Source organism: Carya illinoinensis, chromosome 9, assembly GCF_018687715.1.
Source record: "Carya illinoinensis cultivar Pawnee chromosome 9, C.illinoinensisPawnee_v1, whole genome shotgun sequence".
NCBI classification, from domain to species: domain Eukaryota; kingdom Viridiplantae; phylum Streptophyta; class Magnoliopsida; order Fagales; family Juglandaceae; genus Carya; species Carya illinoinensis.
In genome coordinates this window covers 7,880,885-7,906,344 of record NC_056760.1, presented here as the reverse complement: position 1 = coordinate 7,906,344, position 25,460 = coordinate 7,880,885, and the positions used below count along the sequence as shown (strand labels likewise).

The 25,460-nt window shown below is 35.1% G+C and overlaps 3 protein-coding genes and 1 pseudogene across 5 annotated transcripts; 1 reads left to right on the top strand and 3 right to left on the bottom strand.

Annotated features, from left to right (window-relative positions):
* Positions 1–205: 205 nt before the first annotated feature.
* LOC122276726 (UDP-N-acetylglucosamine diphosphorylase 1) lies at positions 206–9,518 on the bottom strand. 3 transcript variants are annotated; one of them, XM_043086635.1, is made up of 15 exons: positions 9,075–9,506; positions 8,579–8,633; positions 8,297–8,448; positions 6,515–6,554; positions 5,423–5,515; positions 5,116–5,228; positions 4,938–5,012; positions 3,880–3,919; positions 3,678–3,760; positions 3,492–3,569; positions 2,709–2,852; positions 1,965–2,032; positions 1,058–1,172; positions 811–967; positions 206–597 (listed from the first exon to the last, which is right to left on the bottom strand). In XM_043086635.1, the coding sequence occupies exons 1-15, from the start codon at positions 9,237–9,239 to the stop codon at positions 500–502; spliced, it is 1,476 nt and encodes a 491-aa protein (XP_042942569.1). In that variant the 5' UTR covers positions 9,240–9,506; the 3' UTR covers positions 206–499. The 3 variants fall into 3 exon arrangements, with proteins under 3 accessions (XP_042942569.1, XP_042942570.1, XP_042942571.1); XM_043086636.1 differs by having other exon boundaries at positions 8,297–8,468; positions 9,075–9,216; XM_043086637.1 differs by lacking the exons at positions 206–597; positions 1,058–1,172 and having other exon boundaries at positions 830–967; positions 9,075–9,518.
* Positions 9,519–18,645: 9,127 nt separating this feature from the next.
* LOC122277803 (cysteine-rich repeat secretory protein 38-like) lies at positions 18,646–19,429 on the bottom strand. The gene has a single exon (XM_043087967.1). The coding sequence runs from the start codon at positions 19,388–19,390 to the stop codon at positions 18,659–18,661; it is 732 nt and encodes a 243-aa protein (XP_042943901.1). The 5' UTR covers positions 19,391–19,429; the 3' UTR covers positions 18,646–18,658.
* A 63-nt stretch (positions 19,430–19,492) lies between these two features.
* Positions 19,493–22,983, top strand: LOC122276037 (annotated as a pseudogene).
* A 101-nt stretch (positions 22,984–23,084) lies between these two features.
* LOC122275610 (probable serine/threonine-protein kinase CST) lies at positions 23,085–24,388 on the bottom strand. The gene is made up of 3 exons (XM_043084732.1): positions 23,831–24,388; positions 23,522–23,614; positions 23,085–23,349 (listed from the first exon to the last, which is right to left on the bottom strand). Exons 1-3 carry the CDS (start codon positions 24,037–24,039, stop codon positions 23,301–23,303), a joined length of 351 nt encoding a protein of 116 aa, XP_042940666.1. The 5' UTR covers positions 24,040–24,388; the 3' UTR covers positions 23,085–23,300.
* Between the last annotated feature and the right edge of the window lie 1,072 nt (positions 24,389–25,460).

The window sequence follows — 25,460 nt, the reverse complement described above, 5'->3', positions numbered from 1 at the left end:
AATTACCTCATCATCACGTCGAACACAATCAATTGCCATGCCCAAACATTTACAAGCGCCTTGCTCATTCAACAAACATGATCTACGGACCGCCTAATATATACATCATCCACAGTTCAAATGCTCAAGCTTCTGAAATATCGAGTATACTCATTTCATGCAACAATTCACCATAAAAATGAAGCCCCAAAGACCATCATAACAATTTGAGATCAAAATTGAGCCTTGAATTCCCATTCAGGTTCAAAAAGGTTTTCAGTTGCAGATAAACAACCATAATGGTGAAAATAATTGAATATCAAGGGGCATCACAACTCAAGGACAAAATGCACAACATATATTTGACATAATCGAATCACTCCTGACATACTTCAGATATCCCAAAACCTGTAATCCATACAAACATTTCAACCACTCTTCTGTCTGAGACATGTATGAGATAGATTACCCTCATTCTAATTTCAGTTGAAGCAGAGCCGCAGAGATTGAGAACTCAAAACTAAAATGAAATCTCACAAGGCGCATGAAATGTTCTTCCGCGGCATATAGCTTCTAGGTTTTCTCCAGCATAAGAACATAGTGGTGATACCTCCACACCTGCGAACAACATAGTCCAACATAAAAATATGTGGTATGGCTACTACCTACCCCCCTCCTTTTTTTTTTCTTTTCCTTCTCTCTTAAGGAGTCAGAACTATGGCACCATCCTCTCTCTTTTACTTGTATATTCTCTTTGTTTTAGCATTTAATAACACTTGATATGATTCAATTGAACTACAGAAATGCCTACACAACAAAGCTTGAGATTACCAGTTGCATATAAGGGCACTGAATGTGTTAAGAAGCCACCCGCAGCAACTACCCAACGACTATGGAGCCGGAGAACAAGAAGCCTAGCACTATCCGGGGTGTCAAAATTTGACCCGTTGGCATTTTTTACAGGTGCAAACTCCTCTTCCCGTATTACCTGGATATTGGGCCAAACATTTTTCTAATTTTTAATAGGCAGAAGAAATATTAGTGCTGGGATTAACTTAACTGAAAAAACAAAAGTAACCTCAAAAAGTGCAGTTGAAGGAGCATAAGGAAATGCATCAAAAATAAACTGCTCTAGTTTTAATCCCATCGTATGCCCGTGGATAGAAGGAATTTTCTTCTCAGCAAGATGGTAACTGCCGTCACAAAGCATGTGAACATTAACATCATGTAACAGTTAGGAACTATAGATGGAGAGCTACAGATGTCAGAGGCTAATGACGTATTACAACATAAAACAAATTTCAGACTGAGAACTAGCATTCTGCTTTGTGGTGTCACAATATGAGTTAACAGTAATGTGGCATGCAACTATATTCTATTCAATTTTTTTTCCCGTGCTGACATATCCAACTTCTGGATAGATTCAAAATAGATGTTCCAAGACACAGAAGCTAGCTCATGTTCTTCCTCAACTTGTACGGCTTAAAGGCATCCAAGGACCCTCAGCCTTATATTATAAAACCAATAAATTTAATGTCAATCACTCTTCTTTATGCCAGGGATATGAAGAAGAGCACCGCACTGCATTACAGGGATGAGAGAGTAAAGGGTAATCTATATATAATGAATGGTTCAATCAGCATTGCTTGAAAGTTAAACACAGCTTATGTAAATATAGACCAAAACTCTGTTCTAATAGAAAAATAAGCATTTTATATTAGTAACAAGATAAATGCATTGCTAGATTAATGTTATAAACTACTCAGAGTCCCTGACACTAACTGATAATTTGATGGCTAGGCATCATGAAAATAAACTTTTGTAACTGTTTTGCATTGTCAGATTATGGAAATAAAAATTAATTCAGCCAACCTAGATTAAAATGAGAGAGAGAGAGAGAGAGAGAGAGAGAGAGAGAGAGAGAGAGAGAGAGAGAGAGAGAGAGAGAGAGAGAGAGAGAGAGAGAGAGAGAGAGCATTACTAACATGCTGTCTTTCTCAAGGCCATTTGCCACTTGGTTTAGAAAATCCAAGCTAAACATGTGTAAGCACACCTGAGAAGTGTAGAGTGATAACCATGAATGACAAAAACTATACAAGAACACAACAATTAACAATGCAACCTGTTTTTTTTTAAAAGTACAATTAACAATGCAACTATATCCATTAAAGCAAAAGGCAAGTCAAAACGCCCAGCAAACTATGGTGCTCCAAGGTACCAATAATAATTTTTATTAAAAACATTGAGAAGGAAGCCAAGCACGCTGGTATTAAACATAAATCAGCTTTTTTATGAGGAAAATTAACAAAACAGCTTACAAAATTCACAGGTTATAAGTATACTATTTGACCTTTTATATTCTTCTTTTTTTCTTTTTTGGGTTTGTAAGGTTGGATGGGAGGGAGGCAGATCTGAGAGTCTACCATATAGGGATGAGATTGTGTCAACCAAATATAGGGGCAATAAGTATTTCTGACATGGGAAAGAGAAGTTTTCAGAATATAAGAGGGCTAGCACGTGCCAACGGCCAATGGAAATGAAGGGGAGCATGGCATTGCCATAGTTGCATGAATCACGATTTTCATGAGAAATTCTAAGAGTTGAGGATTTCAAAGGTGTCATCTGCATGGAGTTGGGACTTGAGATATTAAAAAAAATGAAATTCCACATGCAAAATGTCGTGTTATAACCAAGCAATACTAGATCAGACAAGGTGGAAACAGGCTTACATTACTCCAACAAAATCGAAGACGTCCAGTCTGCTGATTGATTGCAGAAGCCAGTGATGAGTCTAACTCACTATATTCAACTACGGTAAGAGGACCGCCTTTACCACGCCTTACAAACACACCAACCTTTTCTTGGGGATATGCCTGTAACCGAATAACTCCAGGAATCAATATGTAATACTGCATCTAGAAGTTTATGGGGATAAAAAGAATGATTACGTACAAAAATCAGCAATTGCAGAGAAGTAGCATTGTTCAAGTAAATGATTTAATGCAGCCTAATCTATGCCTTATCAATTGATTGCTTCTTCCCATCATCAAAACTAGGATTAACATGACATATTAATCTACATTTTATCCTTTTCCATACTTTATGCGTATGTGACTTGAGCTCCTCTGCACTTTTAAAATTCTTTTGCATTGGTAATCAAAATGAGAAGTAGAGCTAAGGCAGATCCATTCCCACTTATGATCTGTTAAAAGTATGAACCTCCATGTATGACCACTTCTAAATTAATACTATCTTTTTTATAAGTAAGAAATTTGATTGATCCTCATAATTAGGCATAGCCCAAGTACACAGGTGGCATACAAGAGATAAATACCTAATTACAGCATCTAAATTATTACTATTTAGTGTTAATACGGTAATGTTAATATACAATTTATAATAAATAACACCGGCACAAACCAATTTGAATGCCCACTAAAAAATTTGGATTTTTGGATAAGAAGATAGTTAGAGCATGAACCCTCATATACATCTTTTATAAAAACAGTTACCTTACGAACAACTTTTGCAGCAGCAGCTACACCTTTATCAATGAAATAGCCCAAGAAAGTAGGATCAGCTACACGGACCTGCTTTCAAAAGTCTAATTATTATGTGATTCAATAATTTTAAAAAAAAAAAAAAAAAAAAAAAGGAAAAAAGAGAGAGAGAGGAAAGTTAAAGAAAATGAAATTGACCAGTGCATTGTCAACTCCATAGCAATCCAAGTATTTAATCCCTCTCGTGGCCATATCTTCTAACAATCTTGAAGATTTTAGAGCTGATCGACAATTTAGGTGTCCAATTGAACCAACAAGTGTTGTCCAAGCAATAGGGAGACAGAGAAGTCAAAATCAGTAGTTGAATAGCGTGTTAAGTATAGATTTTAAGAAAAGATACCTGAATATACTCCTCCATTCCCATCTGGAGCCTTAGACACCTGGCTTAAAAAATAAAACTCATGTAACAACCGCATAGGCAGAATGGATGAGTAACTTATTAAAATTACAAAAAATGGAAATAATTCTAATAACTGTCTACATATATTAAATAATTCAACAGATCACACTTATTTTTATCCAAAATTTAAAGGTGAAATTCTCTTCAGCTTTTTGGGGGCTCTTTTGGTTGTTAGACTCAACTAAGCTCAGTTCAGTCTAATTTTAAACTGAGTATAACATCCAAACACCACACTTTCAAATTATTGAACTCAACTCAAAACTTTTTTACACGTTGGACCCACAACCTTTTCCAACTCAACAGCTATTTATACGTGAGACCCATAACCTTTTTCAACTTCCCATAAATATCTCTAAACTCATCTTAACATCCAAACACATCTAAATTCATTTTAGATGGGCCCCACATAACTCACTCCACCAACTTAACTCACTACTATTTATAAAGAACTCAATTTAGCTTAATTCAGCTTAACATTCAAACGCAACCAATGAATTGTTGGATAGAGCAATTGGGTATGGTTCAATTCCATTCAATATCTAAGTTTGTGTTATTGCACTATAATAGACCGTCATGCAACATTATATAGCATCCTTAAAATCACGACACATTGTTGCAATGATTCTATCCTAATTCTATAATAAGTTGGAGATATAGCAATCAGTCTGCATATTAGAGTAATCTGTCAGACTGGTGGATCTACAAATCAAAGCCTGGACGACCTTTTCCCTCTGTCTATTTTTGACTGTTTCTTTTCTAATTGAACCTGTTGCATTCTGAATTACTAAGTTGTGCTGCAGTTATCAAGTTTAGAAAGACTGCCTATATTAGACCAGCTGTAACACATCTAAATCATGGAATGACATAACTTCATCCACAACCAAGTAAATTTAGCTTTACTGCATTCTTTTTCTTTTTAATAAGTAAAATTAGTTATTGCATTCTTCAGCTCTCTAAATTTGGTTTTTTTTTTTATGATAATGATGAAGAAGTCGTACTTTATATGGAGTCTCCATAATAAATCTACCATCTTTTGAAACACAAGGTATGGTGCCTTGCTGAAAGAAGGTGACCTGCATCAAAAGGTGTAGATTCAAGTTAAGCAGAGAAACCTACAACCCCTCCCACCTTGTCCAAGAAAAAAATAAAAATAATAGAAAAACAACCAAGTCTTACTTGGTCAGCTTCTAGACCAAAGAATTTATGACTTTCAAAAAATTTGCGTGTGGCATCATCGGTAAATGGACTGGTCATTATATACCAATGTATTTGCACTGATCCAGCAGAAGCTGCAAGTATTATCATGATAGAATGTCAATTGATGTGTTAACAGAACAGAAAATAGATAAATGAACATCGAACATACCCAGAAAGGCTATAGGGTGTTCTGTTGTTTAACTAAATCTTCAGGAGAGAGAGAGAGAGAGAGAGAGAGAGAGAGAGAGAGAGAGAGAGAGAGAGAGAGAGAGAGAGAGAGCCTTACCCTCACTTGTAGCTTGGGCAGCGAGTCTTTGAACACATAAAATCCGCTCAGCTTGAAGCTGAAACAGTGATTTGCCAGATGGAAGCCCAATGTCTAAAATCAAAGTAAAGGTAAAAGTAAAAAGTAAAAGGTTAAAAAATAAATTAACAGAACCATCTACCGTAAAACTAATTAAACCATCATATGGAAGTATCAAGATCTGGGAAAAAATATTGAGAATCACAAAATTCAGAAAAGATAAGAACTGCCCTAAAGCTCCTTACAGAAAACGACTATAAGGTTCACATACATCATGTTAAGAGAAGGAATATTATTTTAAAAGATATTAACATATATCATAATACAATTAAGGGAAAATAGAAAAGTTGAAAAGAATCATACAGATCGCATAAAAAATACTGACCACCCAAAATTCTTTATTAAACAACCATAAGGCTTATTCATCCTATATTGTGTTTCCACATCCATGATTCCTCATCATAAAAATAAAAATATATATATAAACACATAGGATGAACAAGCCTTACGGTTTAAAAAGCACAAAATGCTAGACAGTTAAGATATCGACCCGCCATAACAACTGTACTGAACCTAAAATTTTAGCCGGTAAGATTGAAGCTCAAAGTTATCTGACAATCAATTGTTGGGAAGTTAGAGGAATGCTTGGTCGATCAAGAAGTCATTTATTTCACATGAAAGCACTACGAGGATAAACTGAAGGTTAAAGACATAATTCAAGCCATCGACTAACGCAAAGGGCATATTAGGAAATTCAAACAATTTATTTTATCAACCATTCAAACTGTACAGCATTAGGAGAGATAACAGAACAGAATACAAGGCAAATCATATGTTATGGAGGGCGTATTACTTCCCTAATAGTTTGATCAACAAGAAGACCTTATATGTTAGCATGCACATCTAGCATACTCTAACCATTTTCAGTTTAACAACTCTTCAGGTTGGTAGCAGAGGACATGGAGATACGGGGTTGAACACCCCCATATTTCTTCTGTTTAAAGTTCCACACCACCCCTTTAGATCATACATGACAGCAAAAGAAACTTGCGTGACAGAAAATTGTCTACTCACTGAAACACCCTTTTGGATCTGAACTTCCAAGCCTAGTTCCCTGCATGTATATTTAAATCACAAGAAACCATGCGTATAATTAGACAGAGAGAAAGAGAGAGAGAGAGAGAGAGAGAGAGCAGAAGATATGGCACAAGTAAAACTATGGATGACACTAAATAATCTGCAGAGCAAACCACACCATGGAGGTAGTGTAACATGCATCGTGATAATGTCTAAAGGATTAAATACATCCATTTTCCAAAACTAAATTATATTGATGGACCAATCAACCCATCTGTGTAATCTTGAGCCAGCAACATGCTAACACGTGCCCATTATCAAGGAAAAAATATGAGGGAGGGTGACTACAAGATTTTAAGATCTTTTTCTTTTACAAGTAATCAAAGATTTAATTAAAAACCACAGAAGGAGAAAATACTTTAAGATATCTGCACTGACATACACTTAAACCTACCATTAAGGCCATTGTGATACATTCAATACCCATAAACCATCTTGCATGCAGTGTTTACTCACAAGCAATCAAAGTAACTTCTTATGGCAGTTCAAGAACACCATACACTGTAAGTCCTCAATAAGTCCTTCTAGTTCTTATGTAACACAGTTTCAATCAACCATTAAGAGGGGTAGAACTACAAGGACTCAATCCAGTTCCACGGCCCCTTTCATCAGGAAATTGGGTGGAGTTTCCTCAGTGTGTTTGCAATTTATTTTTATGGGCAACTATGTTTGCAATGATTTAATCCACATGTTCCTATTGTTTCAAGAAAAATTAATTTTGCAAAAATATTTATTGATAAAGCTAATTGAGGGTACATCATTAACCCTAACCAAAAAAATGAAAGGAAAAAAAGGTCTATGATCAGTTTTATGTTAAATAATCTGTGATTCTGTATGAACCCAGAAAGCCAAAAGGAAAATTAGTATTAGTATACAAATCAAAATGAGAAAGCCACTGTCCAATATTACTTGATGACTGAGGAAGGAGGAGATGATGGGGCACAAATGTGATCTTTCTATGTCTTAGAGATTAAAATCTTAAAGTCCCATAAAAACAAATTACATTCAATCATTTTTCTTTCCAGCTATATTTGTCTAAATAGTTATCTTATCTTGTAGTTTTAGTTATTGAAAATGGATAAAATACAAAAATAAATAAAACCTCCCAAACATTTGTTCGTAAACAAAGGCATGGAAAAACGATATAACATTCTCCAAAGTGTTCTATTATAATGTTGGGGCCTAAGTGCTTTTAGTATCAAATTTGATGATCTTGAAGAGGATACCCCTGAATTAATTTCCATTTTCCATAGTAGCTTCCAACTAAGAAGATTGTGGAATCCTATAAAGCAACTTTGTCACAAATAATGATTATTCACGAAAAAGCTACAATCACTGCTTACTAATGAGAAAGTTCATAAGCAGACGTTCGGAAAAGAATGTAATACTAGCCATAACGTGAGGAGAGAGAGAGAGAGAGAGAGAGACAGATTATCCACGGAAAGGTCGACACTTTTACATTATTAGTAAACATAGATGTCATTAAATTGTTTTGAGTGGATAAATTCCAAAAAGCAACATCATAAAAGAATTATGGTTAGAGAGAGACTCAGAGATTTCTCCACTTAAGCATAATTATTAAATAATCAATTCCTTTCACTATAAAGTTTGCACATGAACTTAAAGGCGATCTACAGTAAAATACGGCGCATCAAGTATGTCATGCGGTTTGACAAATTAAAACAGAGAGAGAGAGAGAGCGAGTAAAAACAGGAACACCTGGCCACCAGATAAAAGCAAGACGGCCAATTTTCCGTCCGAGATGGCCTTCAAACCCATCTTCCACCATCGCTCTCTCTGTTCAAGTGTTCGTTCCTCCACCGTCGAGACACTGCTCTCCGGCACGGGCTCTATCGCCGCTGCTGGTAGCCCTAAAACCTCAGATAAAAGCATGTAATTCACATATCAAAGGTATCAGAACAGCACTATAAGTGCATACCCACGCATGCATTTATATACGTATTACAACTATATCTAAAGAGAGATGAGAGACATTCTAACCTTGAGATTGAACCGAGCATCTAATGATCCGATCGATCCTTGGAAGATCCAAATTCTGAAGAAAGCATAATCAATTATAACAAATTCATATCTCAAAGGCACTGTTAAAAAAACTATTTTTTAATCACAAAATAAATTAACTCGTGACAAAAAATCAGCGATTCAGTTAATTCGCGGTGGATGACATCGATTTGATCACAAATCAATAGAATTCACCAAAAACTCATCACTAAGCCCCTGTTTGCCAATTCAGAAAATATAGACAAACAAAAATAAACGAAGAGTTCCGAATTACGAATGTCCCGTTGTTTGACGCCAGAGAAGCAAACTCTCAAAGCCGCCGTTAAGCTCGATCGTTTCAAGCCGTTAATATTCTTTACGTTGGTTCGTCATCCTTGTCATGAACCAAACATGAAAGGGCAGCAGAACAGAGAAGATAGCACAAACAAAACAACGAAGAGAGAGAGAGAGATCCAGAGGAGGAGGATGAAATGACCTCGATTTCCTTGACGAGAAGGTCGCGTTCCTCGGGGGAGAGCTCGTCCCAGAGGGCAAAAGCGTCCTCCTGGCCATAATCCTTGAGCCTCTCCAGCAGGGCCTGCGGTGGCGACGTTGCGTAGTTGTTGCTCTCAATCCCCACCGCACCCTGTGGTTCCCTCATTCTGTGTCTCTCGGTGAAGCCTACAGATCTCTCTCTCTCTCTCTCTCTTCACTCTGAGTCTGACACTTTTGCTTTGATAGCTTGCTTCGATTTGAATTGCTGTGGACGGTGGTTGAGTGAGAGAGCTTATAGAGAGCGGAAAGCCAGAGAGGAACTGTGGCGAGGAAGACAAGAATCAATCAGTCGGTGCGTTAACCGCCTACAGTCGGTGAGCCACGCTTCAAATCACGAAAATGGCCTCAGTCTGGTTTTTTAATTACTAGATCTTGCCACTTCGTACTTCCTTCCTTGTTCCGATTTCCGAAACCTTTCCCTGTTGAGTGTTGGCTGTTTCTACAACTTTCATTCGGCGCTGTAGCATCTTTACATTCACTATTCAGCGCATAAGACAAAAATGTAGCATGTACACCGTTTTTTCTTTTAAAAAAAAAAAGAAAAATAGTATTTGTAATCGTGATTGTGTAAACAGCGTGTAGTCATTTTAAAAAAATAAATTAATATAAAACTTACGTAAAAAAATTAACTTTTTAATCGTAGACTCTATTTTTTTTCAAAACGATTACGCGACTTTTGTAATTTCACGACTGTATATAACATTGCTCTTCAAAAAATTCTACCAGCTCTGCATCACATAACATATTTATTGAAAAATAAAATCTTTCTACTTGGTAGGTACGTGGTATAAAGCTATTAAATAAAATAACTTTTTTTAAATCTTAATCAAATATAATAATTATAAATAATAATAAAAATAATAAATATCGTAGAACTTTTTTTATGCATTTATTTTTGGTGAATTATCAAGAAAAAATATAATTACAAGCACAATTACGTATTAATATATATATATTAATCTAATATGATTGATCACAAAAAATAAATTTAATTAAAAATAATGTTAATTTAAATTTTAAATAAAAAAAATTCGTATTATACTTGAGGTCTGGTTTTGGTCTTATTTTATATTTGTATCCCTAGATCTCTTGTTGTAATTATGGTTTTTCTCTATTATAAATAAGGGTTTATTAATAAAATTAGGATGGATAATAATTAGACAAAAAAAAAAAAAAAGGCACGATCATGAGAACGGTTTCATCATGGCCGGTGCAGCTTTTACATTAGAGCAATGCTACATATAGTCACTTTTGCGTACTCCCTGTGCACTCCACTGATATGATTGGCTGGATTAATTTTTTTTTAATATCCAACTAATCATATCACTGGAATGCACAAAAGAGTGCACAAAAATGACTGCACATAGAATTTTTGATTATCAATGTCACTTCTTTTTATTTGATACGTTATATCGTGTTTGTGGATATATATATATAGAAATGATATTTACAGTCGTGGTTGTATAAGTGGCGTGCAGTCACTTTGAAAAAAATGAATTAATATGAGATCCACATGAAAAAAAACTAACTTTTTAATTGTGTACCCCACTCTTTTTCAAAGTGATTACGCGACGTTAGCAATTCCACGATTGTATGTAATATTGCCGATATATATATAATTACTATATGATTTGTCTACAGTACTTATAATTTGAATATACACATATAACTAAGGAAATAAATTAATAGTTATAGAGAAACAAATAAAAACACGTGCAGCTAGCGTACTGTATAGAGATTTAATGATACAATTTATATAAACCCAATATTAATGATCAGGGAAATGCATACTAATGGAGTAATGGGCCAAGTGCAAGTCTAAAGATGGTTTTATCATATATATTGTGGATAATAGATAAAGCTTTCGATTGATTAGAAATATAATTACTCAAATTAATACAAAAAATTTCTAAATAAATTTTAGAGGTTGATCGTCATTACCATTACCACACTTCTATAAATAACACCTAAAGGTAACACATCTAATATATTCATTCATATACTTGTATTGAGATGACTTCTTTAATTTAGGTATTAGAGTTTCACCCGGCATCCTATATTGTTTTCTCTTTTTATTACAGGTATCCGCGCAGTTAGTGGTGTAAATGTACTTAATAATATATGTATATATATATATATATATATTCAGAAATCATGCAAAAATATTATATAAAGATATGAATGTACTTAATTATTCCTTGGATTCGATATATAGATGCATGGCCTGGAAATAGCTAGGCTTATAATTAAATAAAACGTACACTTTATTCTTTTTTGGCATGTTCTTTTCTTTTGATGCAAGTAGGCTTTTCGATTAAGGATCCCTTTCATTCTTTAAATTCTTTCGATCCCTTTCTTAAGCATCGATCGCTATAAATCAGTACTTCATCTCATGGACGTTGAAATGTAGTTATCAGACCGCACGAACGAAGTCATTAATGGCCATCCTTTTTTCCAGCTTCCAATATTATTAATTATTAATATTGTTGCCTTATGGGAAAGTTAAAGTTCGGTAGTCATAATTAGAAGTAGTACTCGATACGACATGACATTGGCCAAGTAATTAATAATTGGGGTTGGACCTGAGTTGTCTTTTATCTTTTGGCAACTTGCACGGTCATGGCCGGAGAACTACTAATTTGTTGTGTGGGGATCGATGTAGCTAGCGAGCATACCATCGAATAAATACACAAGTTCCTTTATAAAATGAATAGTGAATTCATTGAATAAATTAAATCATGTACAGCTCGTTCGTCGGATAAGGCCGGTCCATAATGCATGCCTCCAACCTAGCAAATTTTGTATTCATGAGATGTAGATCCAAATTAATGCCTAGAGGATCTCAATCGATGGGCCCTATATATATATATATATATGAGTATTACTATATTCACAAATAAAATATATAAAATAATTCTATAAATTGATATGATTTCATATAATATATTAGATTAACTTTATAATAAAAGTAATTGTATCATCCGATAAATTACATCAAATCACGTTAATTTATAGGATTATTTTTGTATAATCTTTTGTAGATAGAGTATTTCTCTATATGTAACATCTATCAATAGTGCCTACTAATCAATTAGCAGGATCAAGTAGTAGTACTCATATATATAATATATATATATATATATATATATGATTCTATTCATGATCACCTAATCATAGTTAATTAATTAATAAGCATTCATGCATGTTAGTTTAACTGGCCTGATTAAGCAGCTGCATTAAGTTGTAACCACCATAACTACTATGGTACTCATTATATATTAATATATATATATATATATATCATGATCAGCAACGGCTAATTAATTAGCTAGCTAGGGTCCCATGCAGATCATTTCAAGTATTAGTTACTAGTACTGTGTGTGACATTATATTTTGAAACTTTGTAAATTAATGATAATATTGGTGATCACCACGGAAAATTATTTGGGGGATAATGGCATGCAGATTGTTACATGAAGGTCAATAGCTATTTATAATAACGTATGACCATATATATATATATATATATATATATATATATTCTTTCTGTATATTCTGATGATCATAAGCTTATTATAATGAACTTTTGCAAGATATGTACAATATCCGCATGCAAGTACTCATGCACGACTAGCAGCGCTAGCTAATTCTCGCGAAGAAATTTACCAAAAAAGAAAAGAAAAAACAGCTATATATATAGCTAGCTAGCTGGCATCTCGATCGTACGCTGCATGCATAGAGAATGGATATTAATCGTAATGTATATGTACGTACGGAATATTATGGCAATGGCAATATTGGCATATTTTGTTTTAAACAGCTAGCTTCATCATTTTACCTTTTCATTCCCGTACGTGTATGTGTATATTATACATGCTTGTGTTTGGAGTAAAGGTGAGATCGATAGAGAGAGTGCGTGGTCATATATTCTTTCCCCTGCGTGCAACTGAAGCAGCTTACATGTGAAGGCAATATGACAAACGACCTAAAAGAGAGAGAATCAGATCATTCTGAAGGCCATTAAAATGCAGCTTTCAAGTCCAGTACGTAGGTCCATATATCCATACGTAAGTCCAGTATACTGGGGTTTAAAGCACTCATACGTTGGTCCATCCACCATATAATATATATATACATTCTCCTAAAAAGAAGTAAGTTCGAAAGTCATTAAATAAAGGAAAATATTCTAGCCACAAAAAGATTATTACAATCTTAGAGAAGAAACTTCGAGAATCTAAAAAACTAAAAAAATTAATCTTATTCATTGAGAAAAAAGATTACATGCAATCTTATTTATGTAGACCAGTACCAAAGCAAAATGACTAAATGACTCATTGGCTAAAAACTAACTAACTAATGCCAACTAGGTAGTTGATCAGCTATATAATGAATATAAAATGTAATAGTACCCCTCAAGATGGAGTATAGATGTTCAAAATATCCATCTGGATAACAAAGCATAAAAAAAAGGAAAACTTAAAGGTTTAGTCAATAAATCTGCCACTTGATGATCCGATGAGACATGCAATGTGTGAATTGAACTAGCTTCTATCTTATCTTGAATCAAATGACAATTAAGATCAATGTGCTTAGTGCATTCGTGAAAAACAGGGTTGACAACAATGTGGAGGGTGGAGGGTTGCTTGGCTATCACAAAACAATAGTGCTGCTTGATCATGCTTCACTTGCAGATCCTGAAATAAGTATCCAATCCATGTGAGCTCGTAAACATCAAAGCCATAGACCTATATTCGGCTTCAGTAGAAGACCAAGAGATAGTTTGTTGTTTTTTGGACTTTCATGAGATCAAAGAATCACTAATGAAAACATAATAACCAGTAACTGATATCTTTGTATCAGGGCAACTTGCCCAATCAGAATCAACAAATGTCTTTAAATGTAAAGAAGATGAAGTTGGGAAAAATAAACCTCGTCTGGGTGTGCCTTTAAGATAACAATTAGATACAACAACTTACCAATCAACCTTCTATAAGAAGTAGGGTCAAATAAAAGAGTACCATTAGACTTGTTCAGCTTCAAATGAGAATCGATTGGAGTTGAAATAGGTTTGAAACCAAGAAAACCTATGTCAGATAATATTTCCAGTGCATACTTGCGTTGACTAATGGAAATACCCTGCTTAGAATAAGCTACTTCTATGCCCAAAAAATATTTCAATTGGCCTAAATCCTTAAGTTTGAACTAATGATGCAACTAAGCTTTCAATAGAGTAACAGATTCCAGATTATTACTAGCTATCGAATTATCATCCCATAAACTAGTAATGCAATCAAGGAGGTGCCTTGCATTCTAGTAAATAGAAAATAATCAAATTTTGACTGAGTAAAACCATGAGTGAGCAGAGTAGTCGTAAATTTATGACTCCACTGCTGAGAGGCTTGTTTCAACTCATATAGGGATTTCTACAACTTTCAAACATGAGTGTCCCCCTTTCTACCATAATCAAGAGGCAACTTCATATATATTTCTTTATTTAAATCTCCATGAAGAGAAATATTATTAACATCCAAGTGAACCAAATGCCTCTTAAACATGGCTGCCAAAGCAATAACACATCTCACAGTCACCATCTTTGCTACTGGAGAAAAAGTTTCAAAGTAATCTAACCCTTCATACTGTTTATACCTCTTAGCTACTAAACGTGCTTTATATCGTTCAATAGAGCCATTAGCGTTGTACTTGATCTTATATATCCACTTGCATCCCATGGCTGTTTTATTAGAAAGAAAATCAGTAAGAACCTAGGTGTTATTAGCTTCTAATGTAGCTAATTCATCAGCCATAGCATCTCGCAAATGAGAATGCTTAACAACTTGATGATAGAATTCTGGTTCAATATTTGAAGAAATAACCAAGCTAAAAGCATGATGAGTAGAAGACAAATTGGTATATGAAAGGAAAATAGAAATGTTGTATTGTTTACCTGATGTATAAATTTTAGAACTATTAGAACATGTAGAAGATGGTGAAACAACAAAAGAAAAAAGGAAACAATGGTATTTTTGAAAGTAGCCAGGAACCTTGTGACTTTTGTTGAATCTTCTAAGAGGAGGAAGTTGACTTGAATCATGTAAATCACGAATATTGGAAACAAAATTTGTATTTGAAGATGAAGCAGATGAACTAAGAGGAATAGAAATATCACTGACATATTTGGGCAGGACTAAAGTTATAGAATTTGAACAAAAAAATGGAATAGACTCTATACGAGAAGAATCAAAATGAAAAGGAAAAATAGACTCATAGAAGATAACACGTCTAGACACAAACAATGAATTTGTGACTAAATCAAACACTTTGTAACCTTTGGTACCGTAAGGGTAACCTAAGAAGTTACATTTACAAGCTTGAGAAGCAAATTTTGATCTATTATGAGTGCAGGTAAAAGCATAACATAAGCATCCAAAAACTCTACGATGAGTGTATGTGGGTGGACTATGATATAGAAGCTCACGAGGAGATTTATTGGACAATTGAGGTGAAAGAATTCTGTTTATGAGATAAGCAACTGTTAAGATGCAATCTCCCAAAAAATGAAGTGGAAGATTGGATTGAAATCTAAGAGCTTTCGCCACATTCAAAAGATACTGATGTTTTCTCTCAACAATAGAGTTTTTGTTGTGGTGTTTTGCACAAATAGTTTGATGTAGAATATCTTTAGAAGAAAGAAAGTCTGTCAAGACATATTTAGGACCATTATCTGATCTAATGTATTGAATTTTGGTATGAAATTGAGTTTCAACAGGAAAATAGACCATTATCTGATCTGATGGACTAAATTTTGGTATGAAATTTAGTTTCAACAAGATGATAGAAAGAGATTAGAAATTGTTTGACATCAGTAGATTTCATCAAATAAGCTCATGTACATCGTGTATAGTCATCAACAATTGTTAAGAAATATCAAGGATCATTTGTGGTAGTTATTGAGAAAGGACCCAAAATCTCACAATGAATCAAACTAAAAAGAGTATTAGAAATATGAGAACTATGTGGAAAAGGCAAATGCCTTTGTTTGGGTAATGGGCAAACTGCACAATGAGGAACTTCATTGGATTGAAGAGAAACATTAGGAATAGTATGTGCTACAAGCTATAAAATGGAATGACTGGGATGTCCCAAACGATTATGCCAAAGATTAAAGTTAGAATCAATTACAAAATTGACTCTAAACTTGTTATTTAAAGGCATAGAAACTACATACAAATTAGGAACTGTCTTCTGCAAAATGTAAAGTCCCTCAATTCTTCAACCCATTCAATCTTCCATATTGTTAAGTCTTGAATAAAACAAGATTCAGGTAGAAAAAAACAAAACAACAATGTACGGAAGTTGCGAGTTTAGTAATTGAGAGAAGATTAAATTGAAATGAGGGAGCACAAAGAACATTTGTCAAGGTTAAAGAATCAGAAATCTTGATAGTACCAACATGTGAGACAGATACAAAAGCACCATTTGGAAGTGTAATTGAAGTATTAAGAATAGATGTAATTGTGGTGAAATAATTAACAAAATGAATAATGTGATCAGTAGCACACATATATATGATCCAAGAATCTTTAGAAATTGAATAATGGGCAGATGCGTTAGATGAACACACAAAATGATTATGACATACATCAGAAACATCAGAAGAAAAAAGATTACTTGAAAAATCAATTAATGAAGATGATTGAGTAAGAATCATAGCAACATGATGAGAAGAACTATCATCAGAGGCAGAGGGCTTAATATTGAGCAATGCTAATAACTTCTGACATTGTTCTTGAACAATAGGCAATTGTATATTCATATATGAGGGAGTACTAGTGAGAAGTGTCAAAAAAGACACTTGATTAGCAAAATGCTTTTTTCCTCTCATCTTGTTCCTAGGTGGAACCATGAAGCTTATAACACTTATCCTCTGTATGATTTGCAAGTCTACAACATGTACAAATAGGCCTATTTTTGCGAAAAGGCTGTTTGTTCAAGTTAGAGTCGTCAACTTTCTTAGCAAGAAAAGTAGTAGTGTCAATGGTTAAAGAACGATCATATCCAATCTCAAATTGTTTTTCTTCTTGTAAAACAGAAGAAAAAACCTTATTGACCGATGGAATAGGATCCAGGAGTAGAATTTGTCCACGTACATGTAAAAAACCTTCATTTAACCCCATAAGAAAATGTATAACATGTTGGCGTTGCTGATATTCAAGTAAAACTCGTAAAGCACCACATGAACAGGAAGGAACAAGATTATATAGTGCATGAGCTCATCCCAAAGACCTTTAAATCGTGTATAATATGCAATACTAACTTAATGATTTTCTTGCGAAACAAATGAAAGATCCTTTTGAAGCTGATAAATTCGTGGTCTATTGCTCTGTGAAAAATGCTCATGAAGCTTATTCCACATCTCCTGCGTTGTAGTGGCATAACTGATACTAGATGCAATTTCTTTAGACACAGAGTTGAGGATTCAAGATAGAACCATGGTAGTGCAACAAAGCCAAGCATGGTAACGACGATTAGAAGTGTCTAGAGGTTGCGAAATCAAACTATTCACAAAACCAATATTGTTCTTGAGAATGAGTGCCATTTCCATAGAGTGAGGCCAGGTATGGTAATTATCTCCTAGCAATGGTTGCGTAATCAGATAAGATCTAGGAGAATCACCATTTTGGAGATGATATGGACTTGTAGAATCCTCTTCCATTTTGGAAGAATGAGAAACATAGGAAGACATTAAGAAAACCCTAAAATTCAACTGATACCATCTTACAATCTTAGAGAAGAAACTTTCAAAATCTGGAAAACTGAAAAAATTGATCTTATCTGGTTTGAGAAATAAAATTACACACAACCTTATTTATATAGACCAACAAAGCAAAATAACTAAATGACTCGTTGACTAAAAACTAAATAACTATTGCCAACTAGGTAGTTGAGCAATACAATGAATATAAAATGTAACAGAAATTATATAAAAGTAATTTTATAAATTGACGTAATTTCATATCATATATTAGATTGTAAAATTATTTTTATTGTAAAATAAATTTAACGGATTATATGAAAGCTGCCTATAATGAGTTAGCAAGATTATAACACTCCTCTTAATAAATGATCAGTTTGGAGTAGCTAGCGCGCAGCTAGCTAGGATATTGGGATTTGACCAATATTTCATTAGTATTGGTCAGCTGATCTAATTTCTTTCATTGAAATGTACTATATATATATATATAGATATTAATTATATATATGGCTGCTAATTATATGTTATTGAACTAATTAACGAACTTGTAATTCCCACAATAATCACATGATCAGTGAAAGATCGAAAGGAAATTTTATTCAATAAGTAACACGCGCGTACATATACATGCAACCCTATACAAAGGAGAGGTGATCATGGGTCACTATATATTGAGAATCATAAATTTAATCTTAAAATAATTTAACCTTATTTATAACATATATATATATATATATATATATATATATATTTGGTTAATTAAAAAGAATATTCTAAGCACTAAAGAATGGGTAAATCTCATATCTAATATTACAGCTTCCACCAATAACCCTCCCTCCCTCTTTGCCATCGCAGCAAGTAGGAAGTTCACCGATCGCATTCTCAAGACACTTGAAACAATTCATGCTCGAAAGGTCTCTTGTGCACTGCGCATATCCGTAGACTTTCGTCCATTCTCCGAGCTCAACCTCTCCAACTGCATACATTTTGGGAACCACAGACGCCTCCTTGGCTAGTTGGCTCAACAAATCCCTGGTTTTCTGGTTGAATACTTCAGGCTCACTAGCATTTCTCACATTAAACAAGAAGAACCTGACTTCATTATCGATTTGGCCGAAGAAATCTTTGTTCGAGTACTTCAAAAGACAATTATCGTACCAGATAATTGCACCTTCATTATACGGGCAGCGCTTGCGGATTTCATTGCTGGCCTCGTTCACACAAGTTTTGCATTCCGTGGAATTAGCATCACCGCGACAGAGAGCAAGACCGTGAGTTTGGAATTGAACAAACTTTCCAACTGAACCAAGGCCAAAACCCTGGGGAGGGGTTTTGTAGTGCAGATAACTCAAGAGCTTTTTGAGGTTTGATTCATAAGGGCCATTGCTTGTGAAATTCTGAGAGCTGGAACAGGCATGGTAGAGAGGGCTGGCTCCTAATATGGTTTGGAGGAGAAGAGCAAAAGTGAACAGGTAGATAGAGGAGGTGAACTGTGAGGAAGACATTTTTATCTTTTGGAAGGAAATTAAGCACAGAGCTAGCTAGGTAAGTCGATCGATCGATGATATGGGTTTTAAGTTTGGTCATATATTTATAGCAATCTCAGCATGAATATCTCCTCTGTGGAAAAGTTAATTAAAAGGGGAGCTGACTTTCCTCTTCCGAAGAAGTGTTCCAGTTCATCACAAGAATATGTCAAAAGTACTGGGCTGCGTCTTGGGAAGTCTCAGTCAAAAATGGGTATTCTGAAGCAGCACTCCTTCAACCTGCATGCCTAGCATTGGATTCTAATATAATATATATGCAAGATTAAGAATCGCTAGAAAGATTAAACGAGAGTTCTATAACATGCATGTACGTATTATATATTATTTCTTGAACGAGTAAATAATAGTCGTCGAAGAGAGAAGAGTAGTAATTTTGATCATTTCAAGGCAGAACTGCACGGTCCATGTTGTAGGCCGAGTACCGTGAGAAGTTCAAGAAAATCAAGTTAATGTTTTGCGGAAAAAGAAAATCGATATATATATATATATAAAGTACTATATAAAGCAAAGAGTTATTCTATACAACTACCTACTGTACACCCAGCCTCCACACTCCGCTACATGGATTTATTTTATTTTATTTTATTTTTTAAAGTGAAGACGTGCATTTTGGTACAAGAAGGTTGATTTCAAAATTTTCAATTCCCCTCCTGCGTTCTTCTTCACTTCTTCGTTCCCCTGCATTCTCTCTTCCACTCCCCCCGCACCGTGTGGTCCATCACTCCATAACCGTGTGGCTCTATCACTCCGACACCGTGTAAGAAAAGTTTTCCTCTGGGTTCACCATTTCCGTATGGCTTCTCTAGCTTCACCATTTCCGCACGACTTCAGCCCTCCGCTGGTATTGTAGCTGCCGAAACCCACCGTCTGTTGTCTTACAAGGGTAAGAAATTGTAGCATGCTTTTCTGTTGTGGTCGTCGTCTCTTCTTCAGTTACTGTTGCGGAGTTAATTTTAGAGTACTCGTTGGGGTTGTTTTGGATTCGAATCGTGTGTTGATTCTTTGTTGTTTTTTTTTATTTTGATTTTGCATCGTTCAGTTTGATCTCCCAGTTGTGTTCGTCAGCTCATGCATTTTCCAATCGGTTATTTGGGTATGTGGTATAGTTCTCTTTCTCTTTTGCTTCTCTGTTTTGGATCCGTGTATTGCAAAGTTTGCCTTGGATTTCTCTTTCGTTTGTTCCTCTATTTTCTAGGTTGTGTTTGGGTCTAGAGAAATTTGTAAATATTAGGGTTTTAAAACTCAAGATTTTTTCTTTATTCTTATCTCTCTGCAGCTGCCGTTCAGTGAGTCAATATTATTGCTATGCTTTCGACGAGGAAACTAATTGCTTAGTGGTGAGTTCCACACCCGCACATGCAAATTTTTAGTCTCGTTTGCAATAGGATTTAGTGTTTGGATTTTTGAATTGTGTCCATCTGTTGGTGCTTCTTCTGGATGGTTATTTTGGGTGTGGTACATTTCTCTTGCTCTTTGTTTCTCTAATTTGGGTTTGTGTATTGCAATGTTTGGCTTCAATAACTCTCTGTTTTGCTCCTCTATTTTGTCAATTGTGCTTATGTCTTAAGAAACTTGTAGATATTAGGATTTTAGGAGAATCATCTTTTTAGAAGTAAGAGTTTGAGGAGAAAATTTTAAAAACAAAAACTGCTTTTGCTGGATTAGTGTGTTAATGTGTTTTTTGGTTCAGCCGAGAATCCTAACATTGAACCGCTTTCTTGGGACATACGACTCAAAATAGCTATTGGAGCAGCTCGCGGCCTGGCTTTCCTACACACTTCAGAAAAGAAAGTCATATACGGAGATTTTAAGGCCTCAAATATACTGCTTGATGGGGTTTGTATTTCTATGATTCATGTCTTCTTTTCGAACTGTAGTGTTAGTATCCAATACTCTAATTGTTGCAAATAATATCAGAATTCTAAACCAGATAGGAAGGTAGCTGCTATTCTGAAATGAATGATAGCATCTTGTTATTCCAAAATTCATTTTTGTTTCCTTTTGATTGATTTGGCTACAAAATGTAGCATCCTCCTTTTTGATTGATGATTATGCAGAGTTGCTGAAGAAGATACATGAACATGTCATTTTAGTGGTAGTTTGTGGTTGGAGTATAATTGAAATTGCTGTTTACTCCATGAAACTTTTGAAGATCAAATGGAGCAATAGGTTTACTAAACCTGATACCTTTTTGCAATAGTTTGTTGTTGTAATATAATTGTCAATGCGTTTTAATCCATGAGACTTTTGAAGAATAAAATAGAGCACTACGATTACTAAACCTAAAAACTCGTTGAAGGTTATCACTTGAATATCACCCATGCGCACAATATGATCCAATCATGCCTGTTGCAAAATATTGGTGTGTTCCTATGTATTATAATGGTGGCTAGTGGTGTATGTTGCTTCCACCAAGTCAGTGGTTTGATAAAGAAATTTACACATCGCCTATATTAAATGGATTTTTTAAAATCATCAGATATAGGACAGTTATAATACATATTTATCTATATGTGTTTTTATATACATTTTTACTCTTACAGAACTACAATGCAAAAATCTCAGATTTTGGCTTGGCAAAACTGGGGCCTTCTGGTGGTGACTCCCATGTGACAACTAGGATTATGGGCACATATGGTTATGCTGCTCCAGAATATATAGCAACAGGTAATGATATCTCTAACAAATCTTGAAAATTTATGGAAACGGAGAATTATATAACCAAGTCTTGTAAATTCAATACACAAATGAATTTCCAATGTCCATTTAACTCGACAATTAAGCCATAATTTGAACATCAAGTGCAATCTTTTATTTTTTGGTCAAGGAAACATGCTAATACGCCTGCCATTGCCTATTATTCAACAGGTTATTTGTACGTGAAGAGTGATGTGTATGGCTTCAGTGTGGTGCTGCTTGAAATTCTAACAGGTTTACGGGCACTTGATACGAAAAGGCCTGGCGGGCAGCAAAATCTGGTTAAATGGCTTAAGCCATCTCTTTCTAATGAAAGAAAGTTGAAAACCATTATGGACATAGGGATGGAGGGCCAATATTCATCAAAGGCAGTGTTACAGGCAGCATAACCCACTCTAAAATGCGTAGCATCGGATCCAAAAGGCCGCCCTTCCATGAAAGAAGTGGCGGCAGCTTTGGAATGTATTGAAGCAATCAAGGGAAAGCCAAAGAAGTACAAAATCAACTCTAATGCTGCAGCTCAAGGCCAACACCACAGTCATCGTCATTCTCCCTTTCATGAGATGTATATATAATTATTGAGACTAGGGAGTGTATTAGCAACATGCTTGGAAAGATTAACATGAAAGAATCGTAAAAACTAGGTGTCGGCTATGCATGTATTTTCTTAGAGTTGTTGACTTGTATCCCCATACACAATGTCACAATGAATATCAGACTCGAACAAGTTGTGTGGAAGTAGTTTCAAACCATAATTACTTTCAATGTTACAAATTTCTTCAGACAATATAAACTTCTGACAAGGACTTCTAATAGAATTGATACTGACGTTCAAGAAAATTGCAAGCTCAGCAACTGAAATTTTTACAGCTGTGTAACATCGTTAGATTCACTTCTTCCTTAGCATGCAAATTTATTTACAACTGAAATATATCTTCTCCACTTCATATACAAATTTATTTGCAAACTTCTCAACTGGATTGTATCTATGGTAACTTCAAAATTCATCAAGTGGTTATACAAATTTCTTTACAAACAATCAAAATTCATCAAGTGCTTATACATTCCTCTCAACTTCTAATATATAACAATCTGGGTAATGACCAGTTCACAAAAGGCTAATGCCCACTTTGTATGCTCTACCATAACCTCCAACATCCACATCCAAAACTTAGACACATTCCAGATGGTTGATCAGGATCAAAACGCACCCATTGCCTCTGAAAAATAATTAAGAAGATAGTAAATGCAAACATAAACACGTCCAAATTCCTACACATAATAAAATTTCACAAATATAGAAAGCACAGTGGATGCAATGCAAGATTCTAAATCCTAAGAATAAAAGATCTATTTATAAATCCCAAACTTCCCCTCCGCGTGTACTCATACACAAGTAGTAGCTCTTTTTCCTCCCAACAGTATCGCAGTAGCTTGACCAGGTTGGGATGAGATAGTCTTCCTAAAAAATTTAATTTTGACTGCACAATCAGATCGAAACAGAATAAAAAAAAAAAAAAAAAGGTATTAGTGGTAGCAAAAATATTTATATTAGAAAGTCCTAAAAATATAGGGAACTGGTCAAACTAACCAGAGGCCCAAACTCTACCACTAATTTTGGGTAGTAAACCATATTCAGTAGGTCATTTCATATAGCATATTAAGTATAAAATATGTAACCATATAACCAACTGGTCAAACCACTCTTGGAAACCTTGCATACTTTCTGAGCTCAATTTCTTGATAGCAACCACCATGCCGGTGCCAACCTTACAGGGTGTGAGTGCCTTCTCATCCATCCAACCCTTGAAAACTTTCCCAAAGCCTCCCTCTCCCAACAAAGAATCTGTCTTGAAATTCATGGTCGGGGTCTTTAAATCCTTAAGGCTGAATTCTTTCAAGTTGGGCATTTCCAGGATTTTCCCATTAGGATATAAGTCGTCAATGCTTTTACGAAAACAAAATGTAATTTAGAAGGGATGTAACCTAATTTCTAAAGGGTTTTTTCTTTGGAGTATAAAAAGTATTAGGGATTGAGAAGGGCTTGCAGTTACCAGTTAACCTAATTTCTCTCTTTGTATACTAATTTCTCTTTAAACTAAATTCTTTGCACTTACCAGTAACTTTGTGGACTTTCCAGAATTTAATGTCAAGTAAACACGTGCGATTGAGAAGTGATAAAGTGTGGCTCCAAAAAAAAAAAACAGAAACTCTGAGAGATAGAGACATGAAATTGAAACGTAGACATTTAAAACGAACTGAAAAAAAAAAAAAAAAACATACCTTTGACGAATCGGTCCAATGGCTCGGGGCTGAAGCAGAGAAGGGGTGAGAGAGAAGAGAAGGAGTGAGAGATCCGGTTCGAGTTAGAGGTTCAAGAGGGACAAGAGGGAGAGTGCTGCGTCGAGACTAAAGGGGCTGAGTTTTTCTAGGGTTCGGGACTTAAAAAAAGCGTACCTTTGAGGACAAATCTTGCAGCGGCTCGGGGCTGAAGGAGAGAAGGGGTGAGAGAGCAAAAAAAATGCAGAAACTCCAAGATACACAGAATTGAAAAAAAAAAAAAAAAAAAAAACCTACCTTTGAGGACGAATCGGTCCAGTGGCTCGGTTAGACTTCAAGTTAGAGGTTTGAGGGAGAAGAGTGTCGAGATTGAAGGGGCTGATTTCTAGGGTTCAAGGCAGAATGGCGTTTTGGTGTCGGGGTGAGAAAGAAGCTCCGAGTGAGAGGGAGGAGGAGTTGAAATAATGAGAGGCATGGGAGAGAAGAATGAGAATGAAGGTACCCAGTCGAGAGTCTTCGAGTGAGAGGTATGAAGAGGGAGAGGTATGAAGAGGGAGGGAGACTGAAGCGGGAGAATGAAGCTCGGGTTTCAATTTCTCAATTTCAATAAACCGTGACGTGTGCCCCGAACCGGTTGGCCACGTCAGGAGTGTGGCGTGCGGAAAAGAAAACCGGAGGCTGGATAGACTTTTTCTAAAGGAAAACCGATCGTCGGCCGGGTAAATGTTTCTGGAAATCATTTAAGACCTTTCTTTAGGTTACTAGTACTGTGGGCTTGAAGGAACTTTCCTGTCATTCACCGTATTTCGTGGGCTTATTTTCCGGACCTTATGGATCACTGTTTTACCTCCCTTTTCATTTCTTTTTTATTTTCCTAGTCTCCGATTTTTATTAATAACTTTATATTTTATCGAAGAATACTTTTTACAAGTAAAAGAAGTGACTTAATTCTACTTTAATGGGTTTAATTTTGTAGGCCTTTCATCACCGGACATGCACCTTGCTATATAAATAATACGTACATTAGTAGTAGTTAGTACGTAACACACTA